This window comes from Convolutriloba macropyga, chromosome 2 (assembly GCF_964194025.1).
Source record: "Convolutriloba macropyga chromosome 2, txConMacr16.3, whole genome shotgun sequence".
Lineage (NCBI taxonomy): Eukaryota > Metazoa > Xenacoelomorpha > Acoela > Convolutidae > Convolutriloba > Convolutriloba macropyga.
This window is the reverse complement of record NC_134469.1, coordinates 22,821,085-22,845,623: the sequence shown is the minus strand read 5'-3', so window position 1 is coordinate 22,845,623 and position 24,539 is coordinate 22,821,085. Positions and strand designations below refer to the sequence as shown.

Below are 24,539 nucleotides of genomic sequence, written 5' to 3'. Positions count from 1 at the left end.
CTGGTGTGTTGAAACTTATCCATCGCTTTTTGTTGTAATCATAAGTTTGTTGTGACTTTTGAAAAAATTGTTTTCAAAAACAAATTTTGGTTTTTTAGTTTCGGCTTTTTTAAATAGTTTTTCAGTCGATTTGTAGCTGAGTCTCAGTAAACACAGGTCACAACCCATTTCGGGTGAGCTATAATTTCTAACCGTTTTAGCTTCAATTATTCTTTTCCCGGCTTTGTTACTACTGTTACTACGAGGTCTCATAAAATGTTAGATTTTTATATATTTGTACATTTCAAAGAATTTTTGGTTTCTTTTTAGATTATAACAAAAATCGCTGATTCCATTGTCTTTGAAAATTTGCGAAATCAAAATTGGATAATTACATGTCTCAAATGCTCCATATGTAGATATTAATGAACATTTTAGTGGTTTCAGTTGATATCTAATGACATTAGTAACTGTGAAATTATTTGTTTTCAAAAATGGAAAAGTTTTTTTGAACTTCGCACCTATTTGCTCTCGTTGTCGACCTGTTAACCAGTCGCATTGGGGACAGGTTCCATATTTTTTTTAATGAAGTATAGGTTAACTTGTTTCGGTTTTTGTCTGATCCGATTTTGATTTTGTAATGTTTTTATTATAGATTTGGTTATTATATTTTATTATAGCGTTTATTACAGTTTTGGTCGTAAAATAATGTTTGCTAATTGGTTTTTATTTTTGTCTTTTCTATTACTCCTAATATCAACAACTTTCATCGGCACTCCAGCGTGGCATTATCGTATTTCATTGGTTGTTTATTGAACGATGTGTATGTTTTTGAAATTTTCTATCTCTTCATTATTTGGTAGCCAATTAAGTCAAGAATGTGGATGAGCGGGGTCGGAACATTATGTGCGTACGCACATTACCGAGCCTCCTTGTACTGGATTTTTTTACGCATTTTAGCTGGATATGATTTATCAGATCTCAAATAATAGATATTCTCATGGAGTGTTGTACTTGTAAGGCCAATATTTTCATCAAAAGAGTTGAATGAACGACTCTTTAGAGTTTGTCAAGAAGCACCTTACATGATCAAAATGCATCAATTTTCTGAATGAGTTTTTTCATGTTTGTTGATATTAAAATGGTTGTCTGAGAAAAGAAGTTTTTTCTCAACAATTTTGGTGAAATTAGAATGGGGGGTGTTTTGCTAGATATTCAACGCTAGAAATTTTGAGGCGTAACTTTACACACCTCAGGTCCAAAAATATAAATAGCTCACTATTATTTACTGTACGTAGATGCGGTTTTGTACCAAAGAGTTCATTTTTTATCAAAGTTTGTCAAAGACCTTGCATATGAAAGCAATAACTTAAGCGCGGTTTATCTACTTTGTAATAGTGATTTTATAAAGCAATTCTTAACGATATTCAACTTTTCAATGATCATTCATAACTTTCTATTCAATAATTAACTCTGATGTATTTTCGCTCAGACAAACGCTGTAGCCTTGTGACGCTCTGATGCGTATCGTGTTTACATCATCATGATTTATCTTAAACTGGTATTGTTATCAGTGTTTTAACGATGGTCAGGTTTGTTTATCACTGCTGCGCACAGAATTGCTCTGTGGTTTCGTTTGTGGCTTAATAAACCGACGGCTTGTTGCTGTACAATGCGCGGCAGGTGTTCTTGATTGAAAAGAATGAAAAATAACAATTTTTATTCAAATGTATTCCACCAGCTGCAAGTAATTACAGTTTTATTGATAATCCAGTTCGCAATTTTAGTTATGTGCCTTTAGAGCTCTGGTTATTATGTTTTGTTTGTGCCAGAGTTAAGTGACTTTTGCTTGACTTGTGCTTTGTAAATTAGTGACTTTTGATGCCCTTTATCGAGTTAAAAAAGGTACGCTTTATTGGAACTAAGAAGCAATTATTGGTAACCAATTAATTCTTTTGCACTTAATATTTAAATTCCCGTTCAGGTCAGTCAGTCTGTAACTTCTGCGAAGTAAAGCGCTCGAACTATTAAGTTCACCTTTTGAAGGATCTGCGACTCTTCAGTTATGCTCAGGAACCGTTTACTTCTCCGCCTCTGCCTCTAGCCCTCTAGAATATCTCAATCTGTTTTCGTTTTTTGTTATACATAAATTGTAATGGCTAGTGTAAACTCTTGTTAGGCTATGTGAACCATTTCTTAAAGCAAAATCGTTCATTACTTCGATACCACGGACTAATGAAAACCAGTTTTTTTTTTGTTCTCACGGGTAAGAAAACATCCCAGCTAGCGCCCACAGTGCAGCAAAAGTTGTTCATCAATACAAGTAAGTGAACATGTTAAGCTCTTCTATATTTGGAAATAACCGCATATAGAATGCATTTGAAGCTATATATACCAGAGTACAAGCTTTGAGATATGAACAAACTGAATAAATGAAACTATGTGACTAGTACTTTATTTTTATCGGAGAAAAGCTTTCTTTAGAAAGTTTTCGAGCGTAAAAGGTGTTCGTGGTACCACACAACGATATTTATTGCAAAGCGATTGTCTTAAAATTGATAGTGAAGAAAGGTAAGTTGCTTTCATTAAAAAGCAATTAATTGACGGACCTCGTGAAAATTTGCTTTACATTTTTACTCAAAGAAAAAGTCAAAAGTGTACTGTACCATTAGAACAGATACAGTTCGAGCGCTTACTTAACAGCAACAATAGTATATCAAGTAACCAAAACCGTTACTAAAACCAATCTTAAATAATTTGCGATAGAAACTAATTCCGAACATTTAATGTAGATTTAATATAAAACTCGCCATGGGTCGTGTTAAAAACGCAACAGTCCCTTACCTGGCGTCTGTTTTGATTCTCGCTGTGGCAACTTACGCTTTTTATCATGGGTACACACTCTTAACCGATCTTATCGACAACTCATTTCCTATTTTGGAAGTACTCGTCGGGTTTGTGTACTTATGCGCAGTTGTGAAGCTTTACCCAATTTTATTCGTGAAGACAGATTTGTTCATCCCTTTTTACAACGTTGCAATGTATCCTCCCAGAAGAAGCAACATTAGCAAGATGGAGTGGGCGAATGAGATGATGCGTAGGAAGAGGCAGGGCAAATTGCCCTTCAGTAGCAAGTACCCCAATGGGTGGTTCTCAGTGTGCAGGTCGACGGAGCTCGGCAAAGGAGAGGTGAAACCAGTTAATATGTTGGGTATGTCCAACGAATTCTCCAAAACGTTTTTTGGTGTACTTATTGTCCCAGAAAACAAAGTAAAAGTTTGTATCGCATGGCTTTGTATCTCCTCAGCGCTTGCGAATGCAGTTTAATTTCACAACGCAAGTATTTTGTTTACTGATAACTGCTGCATCTTGCCAGCCTATTTCTATGTCGCTCATATATTTTTACATACCAAGGAGCTGCATTATACTGGTGCTGTCTTTTTTGTGAGATGTATTCAGATAGTGTTTTGATGACTTGAGGCTTTCGAATCGGGATAAACAGGTGAAGCATGGGGTATGAATTTTCATGAGACTTCAAGTTGACTTTAGTTTCTGCTAAGTGTGCTGAAGTTGCTGAAAAAGCGTAATTTCAGTGATGTCAAGTGTTTTTGCTGTTAAGCTTTTTAGCTGAAAGTGGTGTTGTTTTTAAGTTTTGTCCATCTTCTAGTTTGATTTACAGTGGTCTTGTGTATGTGTATTGTTTGTGGTCTATGTATAGTAATGGCAGAAACAAATTTTTTGAAGTGTGCATTTTTTCAATATTTTTAAATACTTTGTTTTTCATTTTCGTTGTCAGAATTTTTGTCATCAATAAGTTGGAAATTCGTTGTCAGAAATTTTGAAGTTCGTTGTCAGAAATTTTGTTATCAATAAGAACGATATGTTTTTACAGACAAGAACTTGGCGGTGTTCCGTGGCAACGACGGAGTTGCGTATGTAGTGGATGCATACTGTCCTCACTTGGGGGCTAATATGTCTGTGTTGGGAAAAGTGATCAATGACAACTGCATACAGTGTCCTTTTCATGGCTGGACATTCAGAGGGGAGGACGGAATGTGTGTCGACATCCCATATTGCTCTACCAAATCATGTGAGTTCCAAAAATTGATCGAGACTTTCTTTTATATGGATTGAGTTCAACAGTTTTTTCAACACATGTTAAAAGTTTTGGTTAGAAAACTGAGCTAAGCTTCAAAAAAAAGTGCAACTGCAGTGAAGCGAGCTGATTACAGTTCAGGTAATCATTGCTGTGAGGAAAAACAGGGCTGTGCATTAGTATGAAGGTATAGAGGTCATTTGTCTAAGCAAAGTTAGCCCTGTCACCAGTATTTGTACTACTGGAAGAATACTAGGGTTGTAATTAACCTGAATAATTGATACGAAGTTTGTTAAAACTCTTACTTGCGGTCCTCCTGGTTTTCTTACGATTCAAAGAATTTGAATTGTATGGGGGCGCTGTCCTTTTACGATTCGAAGAGGCGTTATCGTTTTCTGGTTTTTTAATGATAAGTGAGCCAGCAAAAAAACGGTGTTAATGAAATTGGAGCGGAGTTAATGAAATTGGAGCGGAGAGAAGACTTTCATGCCTTCCTTTGAAACAGATCCAGAAATGTTGGTGTAAAAATATTTTAGCTAAGCAAGCGAAAACTTTACGTGCGGCTTTTCACGTTGTGCGACTTTTTCCAGTTCTAGTGCTCTCCAATGAGAAGCAATTATTGTAAACTTGTGTGTGTCTTTTTTAATAGACGCGAAGCTATAGCTGAGGCTATTATTGGCCTTCTCTTGGTTTTTTACAATTCAAAGAATTTGAATTGTATTGGGGCGCTGTCTTTTAAGATCTGTTCACTTATTTTCATGATTTTTGAAGTCAAATCGGAGTAGTGATTTTGGTCACGCCGAAACAGGAAGTGGAGCGAAAAAGCGAGTGGTTTCGCGGCGTGAAATTTTTTCGCTCCAAATTTAAAGTAGAGTGAGAAAACCGTGTTTGAACAAAAATTCGCTTTCTCGCTAGTGGTTTTTGGTTCACATGCGGCAATTTGACTTTGATTTTTATTGTTTTTTTGGATCGGATTTTTTTCTAAATGGTTTTTCCAATCCATTCATAGTCCGCTCTAGGTCTAGTTTTCTGTTCAGTCAATGAAAATTCTTTGAATTGTACGTCAGGACTTGTCCTGCTATGTTTTTTATTTCGTCAAGATTTTTGTGACGACCATATGACGTCAAAATTGTTCCAAATTCGCCTTTTGTTCATTCGTTCATGCAATTTCAACTGAATTGCGAACTTACTGTCACTCTCAGTGGAGCGAGTTCATTCGCTTGATTAAGTTTTTGTTCAGACGTGACTCTCACTCTCAAAAATGACTTCCTTGCTCTGAAATGGACTTTTCTTAACAATAATTTAACGAGATAATGCCAGCTGAGTGTATATATATTGAATGTAATTTAAGAGCAGCTAATAGAATCAACAATAAGTTATATAGATTCTTAATCAAAAATTAACATCTCAGCCCTCAATGGAAAGAGTAATTTGTTTGGTCTGTCTTTTTTTACTGCAGATCTACGAAGCTATTGCGGCTTTTTTCTGGTACTCTGCCAGCTATGTTTACCGCTTGACCGTTTTTACGCTTTTCGAGTATAATCTTTGACTTCTCAAGTGATTTTTTCACGCACTTCTTTTTGATTTCTGAGTGATTTCAATTGCTCTCACTCCGAAATAAACTTTGTAGTTCAAACAAAACCGATTGTTAGGGGGATGAAAATAAGGCCCTGATAGCTGAGTGGCTAATGCTTCTGTAGAAGAGACAGAGTCGGACTCAGGAGGTCGGGGTTCGAATTTATCTAGGCCCTGCCACTGAATCAAATTGTCCCGCCTGTCATTCGAGAGCAATTTTCCGACGTTAGTCGGTTTATGTTTAACTTTTAACACCCTCTAAAAGGTTGATGTAGACAAAAATAATGATCTTTGGGATATTTTAATAGTGTTTGAAGCTTTTTGGTAACTGAAAAGATTGAAAAGAGTTGGACGCTTTCTTGGAGTTTTTTTAATAGCCGCAAAGTGATAGCTGGGGCTCTTATTGACCTCTTGGTTTTTTACAGTTCAAATATATTGAATTGTTTTGGGGCGCTGTCTTTTCTGTTCACACATTTTTATAGTTTTTGAAATCGAATTGCAGAAGTGAATTTGGTCACACCAAAACAGGAAATGGAGTCAGTGGTTTTGCGGTGTGAATTTTTTACTCCAATTTCAAAGTAGCGTGAGAAGATGGTGTTTGAACAAAAATTCGCTCTCGGTTGTGTTATTTGATAGTTTTTTCAATTTTTTGATCGTATTTTATCTATGTGGTTTTCCCAATCCATTTTTTGTTCATTATAGGTCTAATTTTTGTTTAGTTAATTTAAATTTTTTGAATAATGTAGGGGCTTGTACTGCTATGTTTTTTATGTCGACAAGATTTTGCTACGACCATATGAAGTAACAATCAATTGAAATCTCCCTTTTGTTCACTCCTTCATGCAATTTCGACTGAAATGCGTGCATGAGGTCATTTTTCACTCTTAGTGGAGCTCGTTTTTTGTCCATTGGGTTGATAACTTTTATGGTTACACTTGACTTACCTCTCTCTCTCAAAAATGACTTCCTCACTTTGAAATTGACTTTCTTTACTTTAATTCAAAAAGATAAGATCACGTGAGTGTGTGACACTATAATTGAAGGTTAGTCGAGAGCATCTAATAGATTCAAATAAGTTAAATAGATTCTTAATCAAAATATATCTCAGCATTTAATAAAGAAGGTTTTTGGTATATTGTTTATACTATCTTTTTGAGACTGAAGATCTATGAAGCTACTGCTGCTGTTTTCTGGCATTCTGCTTGCTAAGTTTGTTTAGTTTGCGGGTTTTTAAGACTATTTTAGCGATATTTTGCCCTTTGCCTTGCCTCGTTGCATATATTGTAAACGCATTTGAAGCCTAACGCTCTTAGTGATAAGCACTTTTTTGTTTTTGGTGCTAAGCAGTTTTTTTTTGTATATTTTGATAAAACATTGATATAATTGTTAGAATATTACTCAATTTCTTAATTTTCTCTAAATTGTTAAATTACACTCAAGCGAAGTCTTTAGCGTTTATTTTACTCCTGTGGTCTTTTTCAAAGCAAATTTTTACTTGACCGATTGTTGTCCGACCATTGTAATTTTTCGTCCTCAAAAACATGATAAACTGGTAAAACCAAGAGAGCATTCACTCTTAGAGCCGTACGCCTTACTTGTTTTTATCTATGAAACCAAAACTTTTTTGAGGAGGAAATTTCTTGGTGTGACGGGCGGTTCTTAAGTTGAAAAGTTTGCACCCGTCAGTCACCCCCCCCCCTCCCCCCTTAACACCCTCCGTCCACACTCCTCTACCTGGCCACTTGGATCCCCCTCTAGTCCAGTTCTTCCAATCGTATCCCCCCAACACTTAAGGCTCCCACTCCGCTCACTCCCATTTAATGTTAGCCTTGCAAGTCACAGCTGACTACTACCGAGGCCAACTGCTTGCCGGTCGTTCGAGAGCGATTCGTCCGTCCTTAGTTGGTTGTTCTTCAAAGTTACAGATGTTTGAGCTTATTATGACTTGTCCAACTTTTGTGAGATTTTTTAATCATGTTGATTACGTAAAATAAAGTTTTTTGCTTTGTATGTGTACTTGTACTATATGAAAACGTCGATTTTCCTCTTTTTGTTCAGTGTTTTTTTTTTACTTTTTGGGCCAATTTTTATTTTTTTTAAAATAAAGTTTCCTTTCCCCTGAATTCATGTGTTTTGATAGTAGATACTAGTTCTTTGGAAGGCTAGCTTTTTTACAAAGTTGATTTTGATTCGTTTCCGGAGTTCCTCGGCTATGTTTTATTTGTAAGATATGTTCACATATATTCATCGATTTTTGATGTCAACTTGATGCGATAATTTTGTTTGCACCGGAACAGTAAGTGGAGCAAAATAGTGAGTGGCTTTCTGTCGTGGAATTTTTCTCTCTAATTTTAATGAACAGTAAGAAAACGGCGTTTCAACAAAAATTCGCTTTCCCTCTAGTTGTTTGTTTTCATATGCGGCAATTTAATTTTCACTCTTTTTGTTATTCGATTCTTTTGATATTTTTTTTCATCATCATTTTCCTATCCATTTATTGTCCAATCTGGGTCGTTTTTGATTAGTCATTGAAGTGTCGTCAAATTGTAGCTCAGGACTTGTCCTGCTATGTTTTTGTTTCGTCGTCCGACACTTATTTTACACTAGTTATCACAGCAAAGCTGAAAAAGTCAAGCTTTGCGAATGTCTTCTTCCTCTTACTGAGGGCATTTGCGCGCTTTACGCCATTTCTCTCTCTCTCTCTCTCTCTCTCTCTCTCTCTAGCAAAAGCTTTTAGGTCATTTAAGTGATAACGTCTAGAGCATACGTGACTTTCCTCGTTCACCGAAATGACTTCTGCTTTTTAAACTTTAAGTTTAATTTGAATAGTTTACAGTCACAGAAAATGATGTTTTATACAGTTCCCTATTAAATAGGCTTCTGTGGAGTTAATTTTAAGGCACATTAATTTATCCCTGAGAGTTTGACATTTTTGTAAGCGGCGTTGACAAATTTTTCAACTCATTTCTCTATGTTCCTATCTGTATTCTACGGCACTCAAGTTAATTTCGCTGCTATTTGAGCAATCTGCCATCTATGTTACTAGTCAGGCTTCTCTTTTTGATGCGATTTTTTTGTACTGCCGTGTTTTTTGTGATAGTTTTCTTTTTGTCTGACCGTTTCACTTTTCGTCTTCACAGACGGATAAACAGGTGAATTCGGGAGGGTAGTAAGTCGCTGAGCAGTCTCTTAGGGATGTACTGGTCCAAATCATTAAAGCTCCTGAGAAGACAAAATCTTGTGTGATGAGATAATTTCTTTTGCTGCGTTAGAACACTCCCAATACACGCCACCCCTCCCCTTCAATCCAATCCACCCCAACCTCCATCTACTGCGCCCCCATCCACTCCGCTCAACCAACCTCTACCCTTTCTCGCTCTATTCCCTACTATCACTTAAGCTAACCTTCTTCAGAGTTACGTTTTTATTGCTCTCGGTCGAAGTTGTCTTTTTTAAGCAAAATTTTGCTTTACCGTTTTGTTCAAAACTTTTGATTTCACGAAATGTCGACATCTATTTTTTGATGACAATTAGTAGGGGATTTTTTTTCTGATATTCACTAGCGGGAAGCGAGAATGGTTAAATATTTTTCTTAATTGTTGAAAATTTTATAGAACAATTTTAACCAATAGTCTCAAGAATTCCTTTTGTGCCTTTTTTTAACTGAGGAAGGGTTATAGCCTTCTCTGAAACGGTGAGAGTAGTTGTTTTTAAAGAAAATAAATGAGAAAAGGAAAACCGTCTGCGAAATTTCCCACAATATAACTTTGATTTTTTTTTCTAAAAAGTGTGATAATCAGGTTTTGAAAAGTTGGCTTATCAGACCCATTAGTTATATTACCGACCAAAAATTGATTATCCAATGGTAAATTGAGTTTTGTTACATGTCTTTGATATGAATGCATCCAATGAAAAGTCAACTTGAAAAGCTGACAAATATTGAATATCCTAATTACTTTATCATTAATTTGCTTTGGAGTTTTTGATGTAATAGTTACCTGAAACACGAATTAATGACCCGTTAGATTTTGAGACGTTTGAAGAAAATTGATATGTAAACAATATCCAATTGTTCATAACTTTTTTCTGAAAATTTGAACTAAAAACAATTTAAAATTCTTAAGGCAACTGTTAATTTGAATGAGTCGCTGTTGGCATCAACTGGCTCCCTTTTCCAAAAAAGTGAATCTGGGTAATCTTTGGTTGGCAAAATTAGCTAAAGTTGTTAGCTTTTTGTGTTATTTTTGCCCAGAAGAGTACGTTTACCCGCTGTTGTTTTCCTCTGCTTTTCCAAGCAATTGGTCATCGAGCAAAGTCGGAAGTATTTTGGATGGAATAAAAAATCTTCGTCACGTAGCCAAAAAAGACGTTGCTTGTTCCTTTTCGCAACAACTTCCGCTGAAAAAGCTAGATAATTTTGTTTCAAAAGTATTGTTATCAATTCAAATCATTCTGTGTGCAATTAGGTTTTATGAGGAAAAATTAAGCAAACATTTTTTTATTTACAGTGGGATCATTTTTCAGTACCATATTTCTTCGGTTTTATAAATTTTTTCTGTACTTTGTCCAATATTTGCTCGTCCCGCAGGGGTTTAACTGCCTCCGAACGGCTCTGACCTATGTTTCACATTAATTGTACTGAATCGACTAAAGTTTGGTGGAAAATTAGGGATTTCTAGAAAAATGATGAGAATATTTGCGGAAAAAATGCAAATAGAAGGTTGCCAATTTCTTACAACGACACTGAGTTCAGTCCGAGTTGAAATCTCTTCAACTTTAGCATGTCACTATCCTTTTAATCAAGTTTCTGCATTGTGAGTTTAACAATCGATTTGAATATTATCAACAGAAATTCGATAAACATGTGAAGCGTAAGTGCATTAAATCACTTATCAATGCTCCTAGAGCTTCACTAGTTTCTAAGTGTACTCTGTAGGTGTTATTGGAACAGATGAAAAGGCGTAAATTGATAGTTTTAAGAGGCTTTCTTGATAGATTTTGATGCCTACCCCTTTCCTCAGTTCGCTCCCTTCGGTCCCCCGCCCCACTTCTCAGGACACTAACCCGAAAAGGCTAACCTCCACATGAAACTTAACTACCACCAAATTCAGAAACACTTATTTCTTTTGGTGATAGCTTTTACTCTGATATTTTTTGTCTGACCCTTTGACTGTTTGTCCTAATAACGGAATAATCAGATACAGCCCGAGATTTAAGTTTTTCTTAGAGTCTTCTTGTTTAATAGTAGTCAATTGGTTTGCCTTAATTTCTTCGGTATTTTCCGGTTTTTCTCTATACTTTATTCACTAGCTCCTTTCTGATGGCTATAATGCTTTCTCATTACTGGTCGAAACACATCCCTCGATGTAGTTCAAATTCTCCTTTTTTAGACCAGGGGACTTCACTTACGGAAACTTGAGCTACACTTAAACTAATCCGTCAGTGTTGTACACAAGTGTCCGCCAGTGTTGTCCACGTCAGTGTTGTCGTGGAGAAGAATGACAATACATAATGGCCTACACTGACAGAATTTTGTCATTATATTCAACAGAGCATGAAGAAGCAATTTTACCTTCTTTAATTCCAATGTTTTTCTACTAATTCATTTATAGGTTTAATCGATGATTAAATGCAGAAACACCCTCTTTCCCATAATTGAGATTAATATATATATAATCAAGGGCGATTAATTTTGATTTACGAAAATCGCGAAATCTAATTACTTTTGTTTTTTGACACACAATAGTCAGTCAGTGTTTTGACCAAAATGCGTTTGTGGAAAAGACTGACTTAATCCCGTCAAAATGTTTCAATCCAAATACATTTAGCGAACATAAATGTTTGCCACATAATTAATGTATTAAGATTGCGGATGAAATACTTTTCCTCGTGAATAAGTTTTTTGACAGTTCGCATAAGTCGTGTAAGTCTTTTTTCGTGTCTGTTCGATTTAAGTCGATTTACGGTTCGTAGTTTTCTAGATAGCCGGCAGCTAAGCGTCACATACAGCGCAAAAATTTGGATCTTTTCTGTTTTGCAAACCCCCCCCCCCCCCCAGCTCAGTGGGCTTCAATATCTTACGCCCCCAGGCGCATGTGCTATTTTTTACATAGTAACATGCTATATAACAACATATAATTTGTAACTGGGGGCGTAAAACACTTGGGGGGGATGTTGTTTTATTTTTAGGTAATTTTAGCCGTAATTTAAGTTTTGTTCTTTTGAAAGGCTGTTGCAATGCCTTAGGCTCTTCTATGTTTTCTAAATTTGGTAACTTTTGCCAATCGGTGATAGTTTAAATGTACCTACAGATCCAAAGCAGGCGCGAGTGAATTCGTACATAGTAGACGAGAGGAATGGTGTGGTGATGATATGGTACCACAGTGAGGAGGGAATCCAGCCAGACTGGGAGATAGATCCGATTGAGGACTACGACGGATACTACGAGGCTGGCCAAATTACACACTCCATCAACTGCCACATATCTGTCAGTTGTTTATGATTCCTCGTTTGTAATTATTTTGACATATTGCTCAGTGACTGAAAATTTTGACAGATTAGTTTGCAACCAGTGAACTATACTGGCAGTTTTTTTGAAATTATTTCAATTAATCTATTGATTAATGTGTCATTTTAAACCTGTTGTCTTGAATCACGAGCTGTAGAGGGTACCATCTATTACAATCTAATTCGGTGTCCCGCTTTTCCACCCCTATTTATTTACCCCCTGTATCATTTAACCCCGATCTATTCACCCCTCTATCATTTAACCCATCTAATTCTAACCCATCTATCATGGATTTCATCTAATTCTTATCAATGTCGACATTTGTCTTAGATTTATCTGAATTTTTTTGACGGTTTTTTTTAATCGATAAGTATAAATAGACATAGGTTTCCCCAAATTTTGTTATGAATTCGTGGTCAGTGAAATATAATACAAGCATATTACTTGAGCACTACTTTTCATTTTTCAGGAGATACCTGAAAATGGAGCGGACTTTGCTCACTTCTTCATGCTACACGAGGAGAGTATGCTAGCAGGAGGAGACATGCAGATGACCAAGAGCAGTCTGGGCAAAGTCATGACTCACAAGTGGACACCCAAGAACTGGACTGTGGGCACTGGCGCAGACAAACACCGCATCACTTTTGACCTCTATTTGGACACCTTTTTCGGCCAGAGTTCTATCAAGGTGCCTGGCTACACGGAGATGAAAGCCGTAGTTACCCAGGTTAGTGTGCGGGCAGTTTCTGATATCGTTGAATTTTCACTCGTTAAAAGTGGCGATGTCATTTTTCCCGTAATTGTTGAAGTTAGCAGCAGGGATTTGCTTTACACGGACCAGAGTCCATATTATTTGGGTACTGAATCATGAAAATTTCATTCTGATTTTTTCTAGAGTCGTTCTGATTTACCAGAGTTCTGATCATGGCATGTATTATAATAGAACTCTTTAAACTGCAAAACTCTGCTCAGACCTGCTCTCAACTTATTTGCATAAAGTCATTTTGCTGTTTAATATTTGTACAATTTTGACCATTCAACTGAGCCGTTCATATCCGTCAATATCACTAACGCATCTCCTCATTAGTGATAAGTCCGCAAATAATAATAATAGCTGCCGCAAGTATTAACCATTGCAAGTTATGATATAACGTAAGCAGTGTTGCAGTAAAAAATTCAGTATCCTTGGAAAAGCCTTCGAGCTTGAGCGTTCACTACGTAAAAAAGAGGTCCAACTCCTAATTTCAATTATTAACTCGATATTTTTGAGTATAACAGTCGTTGTTATGGAATTCTGCGATTCAGATCAACCTATAACTTTCAAGCAAAGAAGTTTCACAATTTGCTAGAACGTATACTTTTGTATATAGATGGGCCCAGCCTATGTTTCGCTGAAGATAGACATGGGTGCTATGTTCCAAGGCTACTTCATCCAGACAATCCAGCCAGAAGAACAATTCCTACAACGAGTCACCCATCGGCTTATTGCCAGACCAATGAACCAGTTGGTACTGACCAAATTCTACCTGCAGAGCGAAAGGTTTCAGGTGTGTTTCTTTCATGCACAGCTAAAGACCATTTTTAATTTCGGGAAAACAATTATTTTCTATTATTAATTGCTCTCAAACGAAGTTTGTAGCATTTATATTAGTGCTGTCGGTCTTTTTTATGCGATTTTTCGCTTGACCGATTTTTTGTCTGACGGTTTTGACTTTTCGTCCTCAAAAACGGCATAAGAGCCTCTCAGTTGTTTCAGCTCAAACGGTTTTGGAGACTTATACTTATGGTGTGATGGGCGGTTCTTAGAGGTTGAAAACACCCCCCCCCCCCCCAACTATTGCCCCCATTGCGCTATTGCCCCCACCCCACTGTTGCCCACCCCGCTCCTTCCTCCCCATCAGCACCCCAGTGCCCCCCCCCCCGGTGACTGCATTCTAACAACCGATCGCTAAAAACACGCAATTTTATTCTAATTGTCACAATTTTTTTCATGCTTTTTTAAAATTTTTGTCATTTTTTGAGTTCTTTCAGCCCTAGGTATCAAGGAATCTCCTCTATGGTTTTATAATAGATTACTGCATAGTTTCTAGTGGTAGTGGAATGGTTTCAACATTCATCACCGGATTTTAGCGTTATTTTTTGACAAAACGTCCAAATTTCAATTTTTCGACATTTCTCATTATTCACGTTTTTCCAGACGCAGGGGCCAAAAAACGTCCTTAAGGATTTGATAATAAGTTACTGAAAAGTTTTTATTTTGCCAAGGAACAGCTTTCAATTTTTTAATAGGACAAATTTTAGAGATTTTTTTGATAAAACTTTTCAAGTTTTTTCAAGTTTTTTGAAAATTTTTGTCGGTTTTTAGGTTTCTTCAGTTTCAAGAGCCGAGGAACCTCCTCTAGGGTTTGACTATAGGTTACTGTATAGGTTCTAAATGTAATGGAAAATTTTTCAAGATTGCAACACCACAAATTTTAGCATTTTTTTCAAAATTTGCAATTTTTTTCATATTTTTTGACACTTGTTGTCATTATTCAGGTTTTTCAGTCTAACAGAAAATCTTCCTTACGTTTTGATAAGTTAATGGAAAATGTTTTAGGCCATGGATTAGTTTTCAATTTTTATTATCACAAAATTTAGCAGTTTTTTATGCAACCTTCAATTTTTTTCATGTTTTTTTTTGAAATTTTATGTCATTTTTAGGCTTCTCCAGCCTCAAGAGCCACATAACCTCCTCTAGGGTTCAATTATTGGTTACTGCATAGCTTCCAGATGTAATGGAATGTTTTTCAAGATTTTACTATGAGCTTTTTTTTAAAAAAAAGCAATGTTCACAAGTTTTTATCTTTTTGAATTTTTCAATCATTTTTTCCGGCACCAGGGGTTGCATAGTTTCTAGAATTAATGGAATGGTTATCAAGGTTTTAATGACTCCAGCTTTAGCAATTTTTCGATAAAAATTAATTTCAAATCTTTGGAAAATTTTTATGTTCCAAGTTTATGGATCTTCATGAGCCAGTGAAACTATTTAGAGCTTGAAATAGGGATAGTGAATTGTCTCGTGAGACAATGAAATGGTTTTGAAGTTTTTAATATCTTGAATTTTAGCAATCTTTTGCTAAAATTTGCAATTGTTTTCAAATTTTTTAAATATTTTTGTCCTTTTTCTGAGCTTAACTATCGTTACTGGCCAACGAAGCTTCTCAAGTCTTGCAGATGGGTTACTTGACATAACTCCAGAGACAAATGAATAGTTATGAACATTTTCACTGCAAAATCTGGAAGCTTTTTGTTTTAAATTTTGCAAATGTTTAAAATGTCAGTTTTTTATTCGATTTATTTCCTAACAAGGCTATAAAACTAAAAGCTCCAGTGTCGCATCAAGCTAAAGCTAGCCTCTATAAACCGTGGCTAGCTGCTGACGAAGCCAACCGCTCGCCGGTCGTTTGAAAGCATTTCGCCCGACGTTAGTCGGTTATGTTTATTATTAGGTCTCCTGTAGCCTTCAGACGAATTGAGTTGAACTGGAAAAGATCATTTTCTGGTTTATGAAATTTACATTTCTCTTAGGCTTCAACAATCCATGGGCCATTAATTTCAGGTTTAGTTGTTGGCTATTAAACTTTACATCTCAATGTTGAAGTGAGTTGGACAGAAAACGCTTTAATTGCTGTGTGCTGCTTCAAATCCAGTTAATTGCTCTAGCTTGGTGAATAAAATTACTGGCACGGCCTGATTTCTTACTCTTGTGCAGTGAGTTTAACTTAGTTTCTAGAATAGTTCATGTTAATTGTTAACTTAAAAGTTCCTTCAGTTCAAAGATGCTAGGGTAATAATTTAAAGCAACTTCACTGCTGCGTTAGCATGGCCACCAGCTGTGCTTTGATTAACTGCTCTCGCGGGAAGTTTGAAGCAATTATTGAAGTTGTATGTCGTTTTTAATCCAAAATTTTTGCTCGACCGTTATGATTTTTTGCGTGACTTTTACCTCCCTGACTTTTTGAGTTTTGAGTGATCTGAATCGCCCTGAGTTGGGTGTCAGCTTATTTCAGCCTTGCACAATTAAAAATCAATAACACTTATTACTGATACATTGGGAATAAAGTATAGGATACAAGTTCTGACTGCACAGAATTCGAGCCCACTGTTTTTTATCGGACCATTCTTGGCGGCCGAAGACCCTGTTTCTGTCCAGCCTAAGAGGCCGACGGCTAAACACATGAGATGGTGCAGCTCATTTTGGCATACTCTCACACAGAATCTCGTCCGGAAACAAAATGAACAGTGGAATGCAAGTTCTACTGATCTTCCCCTCCCCGCCCCACAAACACACCCACCCTCCTACTCTTCTCCTACCCCCGTCACCCCGAAACAACGATCTGATACCTGAGTGTTATGCGCAGTTTCGTTTTGAAGCAATTATCTTGCCTAGTTTAGGGGCAGGTGGCAATTACCCCTGGGCATTTTAAGGGCAGTCGGCAATTAACTTTGGGCAGTTAAGAGGCAGATTGAATCAGCATGCCCAGCTAAATACCAGAAAACTGATTCATGGGTAGTTAAAACTACAGACTCTAAATTGTAAAATTTGACATGAACAGAATTATAGGCAGAAAAAATCAGGCCTGTTTTTCTATGATTCGGTACTGAAATATCATGACGACCGATTCCGGGTGGTCTCTCATTTGCAGGTTTAAGCAGCTAAACGCGATTGGTGGCAGTTTTTTTCCTTAGGTCAAATGGAATGTGCGTCAAAAGTTGTTTAATTTTTCAGTTTATTTCTTAATAGTGTTCTATAAAAACCTCTGACGTCATTATAAGTCTATCAGTGAATTTGTGGTCCTTAAAAGGTAGAAGCAGTTTAGAATAGAAGCGAGACCTCGCCGGTCGTTCGAGGTCAAGGATGTTAATAGCTTATGTATTTTTGAAGAACAACTTATTGACTATTTTGTTGCCTTTTAAATTTATAGTGTGCAGCTGGATAAAACTGGATGTCTTTTTAATCTTCTAATTATGTTGTTTAAAAATCTCTAGATATCCAAAATTTGATTATTTTAACGTATATTAAAGTGCTCTCAAACGAAGTTTGCATCAATTATTTTAGTCTCGCGGTCTTTTTCAATTTTTTGCGTGTCCGTTTTGTCGTCTCAGCAGCTCTCTCGTAGCTTTACGCCTAGTCGCTAAGTATGCAATTCGCCGAAACTGTTGAGGAGACATGACTCGTGGTTTGAAGGGCGGTTGCGGTTCTTGCCCCGTGAGAAACTAGCCTCCGTTCAATTATCGTAAGCCATACTAGTGTCTATATTAGAAGCCCGCACGTTTTCTGCTGTCATATTAGAAAAAGACTTTGAAACATTCCCAAATGCAGTTGTTTTTGAAATTGCGTTGAATATCAATATTACTGAAATTTGTTGAATTGTTCTGGCCTATATTTCTAAGTTCAAATGACGAAAACATTTTGCTGACGCTGTTGTTTCCTGAAAAATTGAAACGCTTTTCTTTGCTGTCTTTTCTTAACTTTTTTTCATACAATTGCTCTTTTTCGGAAGGTTTTTGAAAGATTGCAGAACTGGTTGTTTTTTTGATGTATTCAAATGAACAGTTGAGAGTTGGATTTAGTGTTTTTGCGTTTAGTTCGAGCGGGATATTGCAATGTGGAACCACAAGATATACCAAAGCAACCCAGTGTTAGTCAAAGATGATGGACCCATTCGGAAATACAGGAACTGGTACCAGCAATTCTACTCTACTGAACAGCCTGTTGTGAAAACTAACCCAAATACAACAAAGCCGACATCAGCAAATGATGACGCAGAAAACGAGCCACCCAAACATGGTAACGAACCAGCACACGTCGAAATGGCCAATGGCATTGAGCCGGAGAAAATTTCGAATGGATTGCATAATGATTTGAGACAAAGTATGTTGTTTTTGGTCTTAAATCTTGTGGTCGTTTGCGTTTTTGTTTACGAACGGACATTATTGCAGATTTCGGAGAAAGCATTGATAATTTTTCAAAGTCAAACTTCGAAGTACATCTTCAAATTTTTAGGTTACCAAGATGTTATTTTCAATAATTAATTAGAAGAAAAAAAATTACGAAGCGAATATTTTACGCCCTAAAAACCGTCATTGATATTGAGGGGGTCAACAGTTGATTAAGTTACCGATGAAAAGTGCTTCAGTGCTACTTTGAATAATCAAAATGAGAGAATAATTGACAAATCTTGAATAAACAACTAATGAACAGTGCAAACGTGAACTGAGTTAGTTATAACCCTTATTAATAGCCGCGTCAGCAATTCCAGGAGGCTATTATTGCGCTATTATAGCTGCAAAGGTGGAAGCCGAGCGTAGCAATATTGTGGTGTTCCTGGTTTTTTACAATTGACCGAATTTGAATTGTATTGGGGCGCTGTCTATTTTAATACTCGAAGAGAAGTAATGGTGATCTATTTTTACAATCGAACGGATTTGGATTATATTGGTGGGCTTGTTTCTTTAAGATATGTTCACATTTTTCCGGTTTTTTCACATCAATGAAAAGTCTCATAGTTTGACAGTGGGGATTAAGTTAATCTTTTTAACTCTTTCAGTGCAAAGCTTACGCTTTCTATGGCTTCGACGAAATTTTGTCGAGTTTTTGGAGTATTTATTGTTAATTGCTCTTGAACGCAGTTCATAGCAATTATTGTAAACGTGTGTGTCTTTTTTTATGCAAAATTTTCGCTTGACGGTTTTGACTTTTCGAGTGACTTTTACGACCTTGACTTTTTGCATTTCGCGTGATCTAAAATTCTCTCTCAATCACAATTTCAAGCAGCTGAACTCAATTGGCGGCAATTTAATACTCAAAGTCAAATAAAAAATGCGCCGAAACTGGTGTCATTTTTTAACTTTAAATCTTAATAGTGGTATATGTTAACCTCTAATGTGGTTATTTGAAGCCCACTATAGAACTTCTTAGTCCCATTTAGGCTACCCCTCCTCCCCCCCCCCCCCCCCACCGACTGAAGCAGGCTGCAATTGATTAGAGCTCCCACTAGTCGTTCAAGAGCAATTCTTCCGACGTTTAGTCGGTTATGTTTCAATTTGTTTTCTCATCTCTGAGACTCAATAATGACAGTTTTTTTTGTTTTTAATGAGAAATAAGTGAATTTAATTTGTTGCTTGAGTTCATGGCAATCGTGTGACGTAATTGTCGTCAACTTATCGGTGCCACTTCTTAGCTATTGATTTCATTAACTTGGATACCATTTGTTTTTGAAAGGTTTTTGGTGCCTTTTGAACCCTGCTTTCTTTTGTTCTTTGTGTTATTTTCACCTAACGGAGATGTCAATATTTGTTTTTGTGAATTTTAAATTTGTATTTTTGGTGATTAAACAGTTTTGTTTGTAGATATTGTTTTTCTTACTTTGACTGCACTAAAATTCAAAATAGGTGATAGTACCAAATTTCTTTTTGCCCTTTTTGCTTCATCTGTAATTGATTTCCTGAAGTTTTTTTAATTGCTCTCAAACGAAGTTTGTAGCAATTAAATTAGTCCTGTCGGTCTTTTTTATGCGATTTTTTGCTTTACCAATTTTTCGTCTGACGGTTTTGACTTTTTGTCCTCAAAAACGGGATTAGCAGGTACCGCCTAGCGCGCATTAGGTGCTCTTAGAGCCTTTCAGCTCTGTTTCAGCTCAAACTGTTTTGGAGACGTATACTTATGGTGTGAAGGGCGGTTCTTAGAGGTTGACGACACCCCCACTGTTGGCCCCCCTACTGCCCACCACCGTGCTTTCCCCCCACCTCACTGTTGCCCAACCCCTCTCCCTCCCTATCAGCTCCCCGGTGCAACCCCCCCCCCCCCCCCCGTGGCTTCTGACGAACAACCGATCGCTAAGAACACGCAATTTTATACTAATTTTCACTGTTTTTTAAAGCTTTTTTGAAAATTTTTGTCATGTTTGAGGTTTTCAGCCCTAGGTGTCAAGGAACCTCCTATAGGGTTTTATAATAGGTTACTGCTTAGTTTCTAGTTGTAGTGGAATTGTTTAAACGATTTAACATCACGAATTTTAGCATTTTTTTGACGTGCAAATTTTTTCAATTTCTTTGAAATTTATTTTTCATTGTTCACGTCTTTCCAGACGCAGGGGCCAGAAAATCTCCTTATGGGTTTGATAATAAGTTACTGAAAAAATTTTATTCGCCATGGAATAGCTTTCAATTTTTTAATATGACAAATTTTATGAATTTTTTTGATGAAACCTGCATTTTTTTCAAGGTTTTTGAAAATTTTTGTCTGTGTTTAGGTTTTTCCAGCCTCAAGAGCCGGAAAACCTCCTCTAGGGTGTGAAAATAGGTTAATGTATAGTTTCTAAATGTAATGGATTGTTTTTCAAGATTTCAACACCACGAATTCTGAGCATTTTTTATTTACAAAACTTGCAATTTTTTTTGACATTTATTGTCTTTAAACTACTTTTTTGAAAACTTTTTTGACATTTATTTTCATTATTCAGTCTTCAGCCTAACAGAAAATCTCCGTTAGGTTTTGATAATAATTTACTGAAAAGTGTTTGTTGGTCATGCATTGGTTACAACTTTTATTATCACAAACTTTAGCAGTTTTTTATGCAAACTTCAATTTTTTTCAAGTTTTTTTTTAAATTTTGTGTCAGTTTTAGGCTCCTCCAGCCTCAAGAGCCACATAACCTCCTCTAGGATTTAATTATTGGTTACTGCATAGCTTCCAGATGTAATGGAATGTTTTTCAAAATTTTACTATGAGCTTTTTTAAAAACAAATGTAATGTTTACAAGTTTTTTTTATCTTTTTGAATTTTTTAATCATTTTTTCCGGCACCAGGGGTTGCATAGTTTCTAGAGTTAATGGAATGGTTATCAAGGTTATAATGACTCCAGCTGTAGCAATTTTTTGATAAAATATAATTTCAAATTTTTGGAAAATTTTTATCATGTTCCAAGTTTATGGATCTTCATGAGCCAGTAAAACTATATAGAGCTTGAAATAGGAGCAGTGAATTGTCTCGTGAGGCAATGAAATGGTTTTGAAGTTTTTAATATCTTGAATTTTAGCAAGCTTTTGTTAAAATTTGCTATTGTTTTCAAAATGTTTGAGTATTTTTGTCCTTTTCTGAGTTTAACGATCATTACTGGCCAACGAAGTTTTTCATGTCTTGCAGATGGGTACTTGGCATAACTCCAGAGAGGAAAAGTAGTTTTTATCATTTCACTGCGAAATCTGGAAGCTTTTCTTTTAAATTTTGCAATACTTTGCAAATTTTTAAAATATCAGTTCTTTTGTTTATTAACAAAGCTAGAAAACTAAAAGTTGCAGACTCGAATCAAGCTTACGCTACCCTCACTAAACCGTGGTTAGCTACTGACGACGCCAGCCGATCGTTTGAGAGCAATTCGCCCGACGTTAGTCGATTATGTTTTGTATCGTGTTCTCATTCTAAGGACACGAATTGTCCGTATTTTCAAAATCGTTGTTCCTATTGATCGTCTATAACTATCTAGTTTCTAGAATAAGAAATTCTTTAATTGTAACATTTTTAATTTTAGTTAGTTTTCAACATATACGATCATGTGATTCGCTGACCGTCATAGTTGGTTAGTCCTTGAAAAATGATGATTGTAAAGTCCAGGTCATCGGTTAAAGCAATTCTTTGGACTATTATTCAGGACTTCTCTGGTTATTTTTTAATTGCTGTCGAGTGAGATGCACTTGTTTTAAACGTGTGTCCTTTTTTAATGCAATTTATTTGCTTTACCTTTTTGCGTTTTTATTCTAGAATAATCTTTGACATCTTTGACTTTTTCACGCATTTCTTGATTTTTGAGTGATTTCAATTGCCCTCACTGCAAAATCCAGTTCAAACAAAACCGATTGTTAGGATCGATGCAAGGACCTGAAAGCCAACAATATTCGCAACCATAACGAAAAATTTATCTAGGTACAGTCCTTGATTTAAAATGCGCGGCTTTTCTTTCGACGAATGTTTCCGACGATTTTTCCGACGAATGTTAGTCGGTTTATGTTCTGAACTGCTGACTTCTATTTTTGTAGGATGTGCTTTAGAGTTATTCAATCTCCGCGCATGAAAAGACGTGTTTACGTCAATCAGCTGAAGACATTTTAAAAGCAGAAAGAATTTAAAATTGTTTTTGTTCATGCATCATTCTGAAGGAGAGCGTTAAAGGAACGTCTGAAAAAAGGTTCACGAGCGATTTTTTTGTTCAGGTGCGGCATTTTCAAAGTGGTTGTTGTTGTAACTCAAACTTATTCGGCCAAAGGTGTGGTTCTATTATGGTTCAGTTATCCTAGGTTTAATAGTACGTTTCAAGTTTTTCAGGCTGTTTATCTGAAGCAACTATTAGAATTCAAAATGCAATTTTGAGCTATTTTCGGTATCTTGTCCTGTTAGAATCATTTTTAGCAATATTTGTAATCTTAAATTTTCTATTGTTTTTAGAAAGTTTTCTGGGTGAGTTGTGTGTGTTAATTAAAATGGAGTAATAACCACATTCGATTTTTGGCTCACTTTGGTCTGTTCTCTTAAATAAAATTTATTGCCTATATCTTCCAGTTTTGAGCTTCTTGCAATTGCTTTGGTTGCTATTTCATCTGAAGCGATTCTGTAGGTATTGCTACCAAGCAGCGACTCTTAGGGTTATACAGGGCAGGTTTTGCTTAAATGAACGGTATTTATTTGTAGAAATTTGACAGGAATTTATTCCCTAATTTATAGAAATGAGGTGACCACCAATAGAGCAGAAGAGTTCATTTGAAGCGAATTTTCTATTTAGTAGTTCGAAAATACCGTGTTAGCTTTTAGTGGGACTTTTTTTTTATTTTTTACTTTCCTCGGCGCTCTCTGTTTGTACGGTTTCTGTTGTTTTTTTGTAATATAAACTATGTTTTTTGCCTGTAGTTGATTTTCAGTCGTATTTTTTTCAGTTTTGTCATCAGAGTTAACGTATGCTTTTACTCCGTTTTTGTTTCAAAATGATAAATGCACTAAAGTAGTTGGTTATTTTTGTTTAGTAGTTGACTCGGGCTTAGGTGGACATCTACTTGGAGCGGGCTCTGTAGTTTGCTATGCGTTCTAAAGATCTGCGAACTTTTTTTTCATGGTTTTTCCAAATCATATTGTAGAAGTGATTTTGGTCGCGCGGAAAGTAAGTGGAACAAAAAATGAGTGGTTTTGGGGCGGGAAATTATTTCACTCCATTTTTAAAGTAGAAACGGTGTTTGTTCAGTCGATGAAATTTCTGTGAATTGTAAGTCAGGACCTGTCCTGCTATTTTTTGTTTGTTTCGTTGCGATGCTCTTTTTTTCGTTTGTTCTCTAAGCATAGCTGAAGTCAGTTTTTTTTTTAATTATTTGTTCCTCTCACAAACGGCATTTGCCGGTGTGACTTATTTCTCACTCTCTCTCTCTGGCAAATGTTTTTATGTCATTTGCTTGATTAGATTTTGACCATACGTGACTTGACTCACACAATAAATGGCTTTTGCTCTTCAAAGCTAAGTTTAATTTGAATTAGTTCAAAGCCAAAGGATCTCATATATGTAATAACGGTCCCTAATAAAAAAGGTTCTGCGGAGTGAATTTGAAGAAGCCTCAATTTATCGCTGAATGTTTTTACATAGCTTTTTGAGCGGCGTCGATAACTTTTTCAATTTATATATGTATGTTTATCTGCATTATACGGCACGCAGGTCTATTTCGCTAATATTTCGGCAGTCTGCAAGCTATGTTCATAAAATATAATGAAGTGATATGCCTTTTAGGGAACATAGAACCAAAAGATGGTGCATCGTCCTCGCCTGTAATGAATGGACATGCAAACCACAAAGAAAGCTCAGCTTGGAAAAAGCAAAAGGACTTAGATTGGTGAAAATGTCACAGCCCTCTCGTTAACCTACGAACACAACGCAATGCTTTCTCAGATGTACAAGATGTTGTGAATCCTATCTGTAAATACGTTTGAATATGTAAATAAAATTATTACAGAACTAACTACGTTTAAAATATTATGTAAATGAGTTTTGTTTGAAGTTTTTTTAAAAAATTTTCCAAATTAATTCTCTGTGTCCTTTTGATAAAAACTGTGTCTTCAGCAACCTCGCTCAACGATTGCGTCACGTTGCTTGGTGTATTCAAACGTTCCAGCCCATTTATTTTATTTTCTTCGTTTCTATTTCTCTGAAATTAATTAATTGCAGCTGCTAACGGCACTTAAATAGTAAACTAAAATACTTCTAATTGGTCAAATCATTTTCAATGTCCTTTTATTTGCACTGAAACTAAGTGCTTGAAAGTGAGTCATTTTGCCTAAAAATTGGTCTCCCATTTGTAATTGAA

At 36.1% G+C, this 24,539-nt stretch overlaps 1 protein-coding gene across 3 annotated transcripts; it reads left to right on the top strand.

Annotated features, from left to right (window-relative positions):
- The first annotated feature begins 1,625 nt into the window (after positions 1 to 1,625).
- On the top strand, positions 1,626 to 24,283 carry LOC142358174 (cholesterol 7-desaturase-like). 3 transcript variants are annotated; one of them, XM_075409641.1, is made up of 8 exons: positions 1,626 to 1,963; positions 2,683 to 3,190; positions 3,872 to 4,069; positions 11,962 to 12,137; positions 12,628 to 12,885; positions 13,529 to 13,705; positions 17,790 to 18,075; positions 23,966 to 24,283. In XM_075409641.1, the coding sequence occupies exons 2-8, from the start codon at positions 2,791 to 2,793 to the stop codon at positions 24,070 to 24,072; spliced, it is 1,602 nt and encodes a 533-aa protein (XP_075265756.1). In that variant the 5' UTR covers positions 1,626 to 1,963; positions 2,683 to 2,790; the 3' UTR covers positions 24,073 to 24,283. The 3 variants fall into 3 exon arrangements, with proteins under 3 accessions (XP_075265756.1, XP_075265751.1, XP_075265760.1); XM_075409636.1 differs by having other exon boundaries at positions 1,626 to 1,989; XM_075409645.1 differs by lacking the exon at positions 1,626 to 1,963 and having other exon boundaries at positions 2,534 to 3,190.
- Positions 24,284 to 24,539: the final 256 nt, after the last annotated feature.

What these genes read in the sequence shown, in the direction of transcription:
- LOC142358174 (XM_075409641.1), top strand. Translation starts at nt 2,791, where the DNA reads ATGGGTCGTGTTAAAAACGCAACAGTCCCTTACCTGGCGTCTGTTTTG. An exon ending in CCATCAACTGCCACATATCT is followed by an intron (nt 12,138 to 12,627) that starts GTCAGTTGTTTA and finishes TTCATTTTTCAG; the next exon opens with GAGATACCTGAAAATGGAGC. An exon ending in GCATAATGATTTGAGACAAA is followed by an intron (nt 18,076 to 23,965) that starts GTATGTTGTTTT and finishes TATGCCTTTTAG; the next exon opens with GGAACATAGAACCAAAAGAT.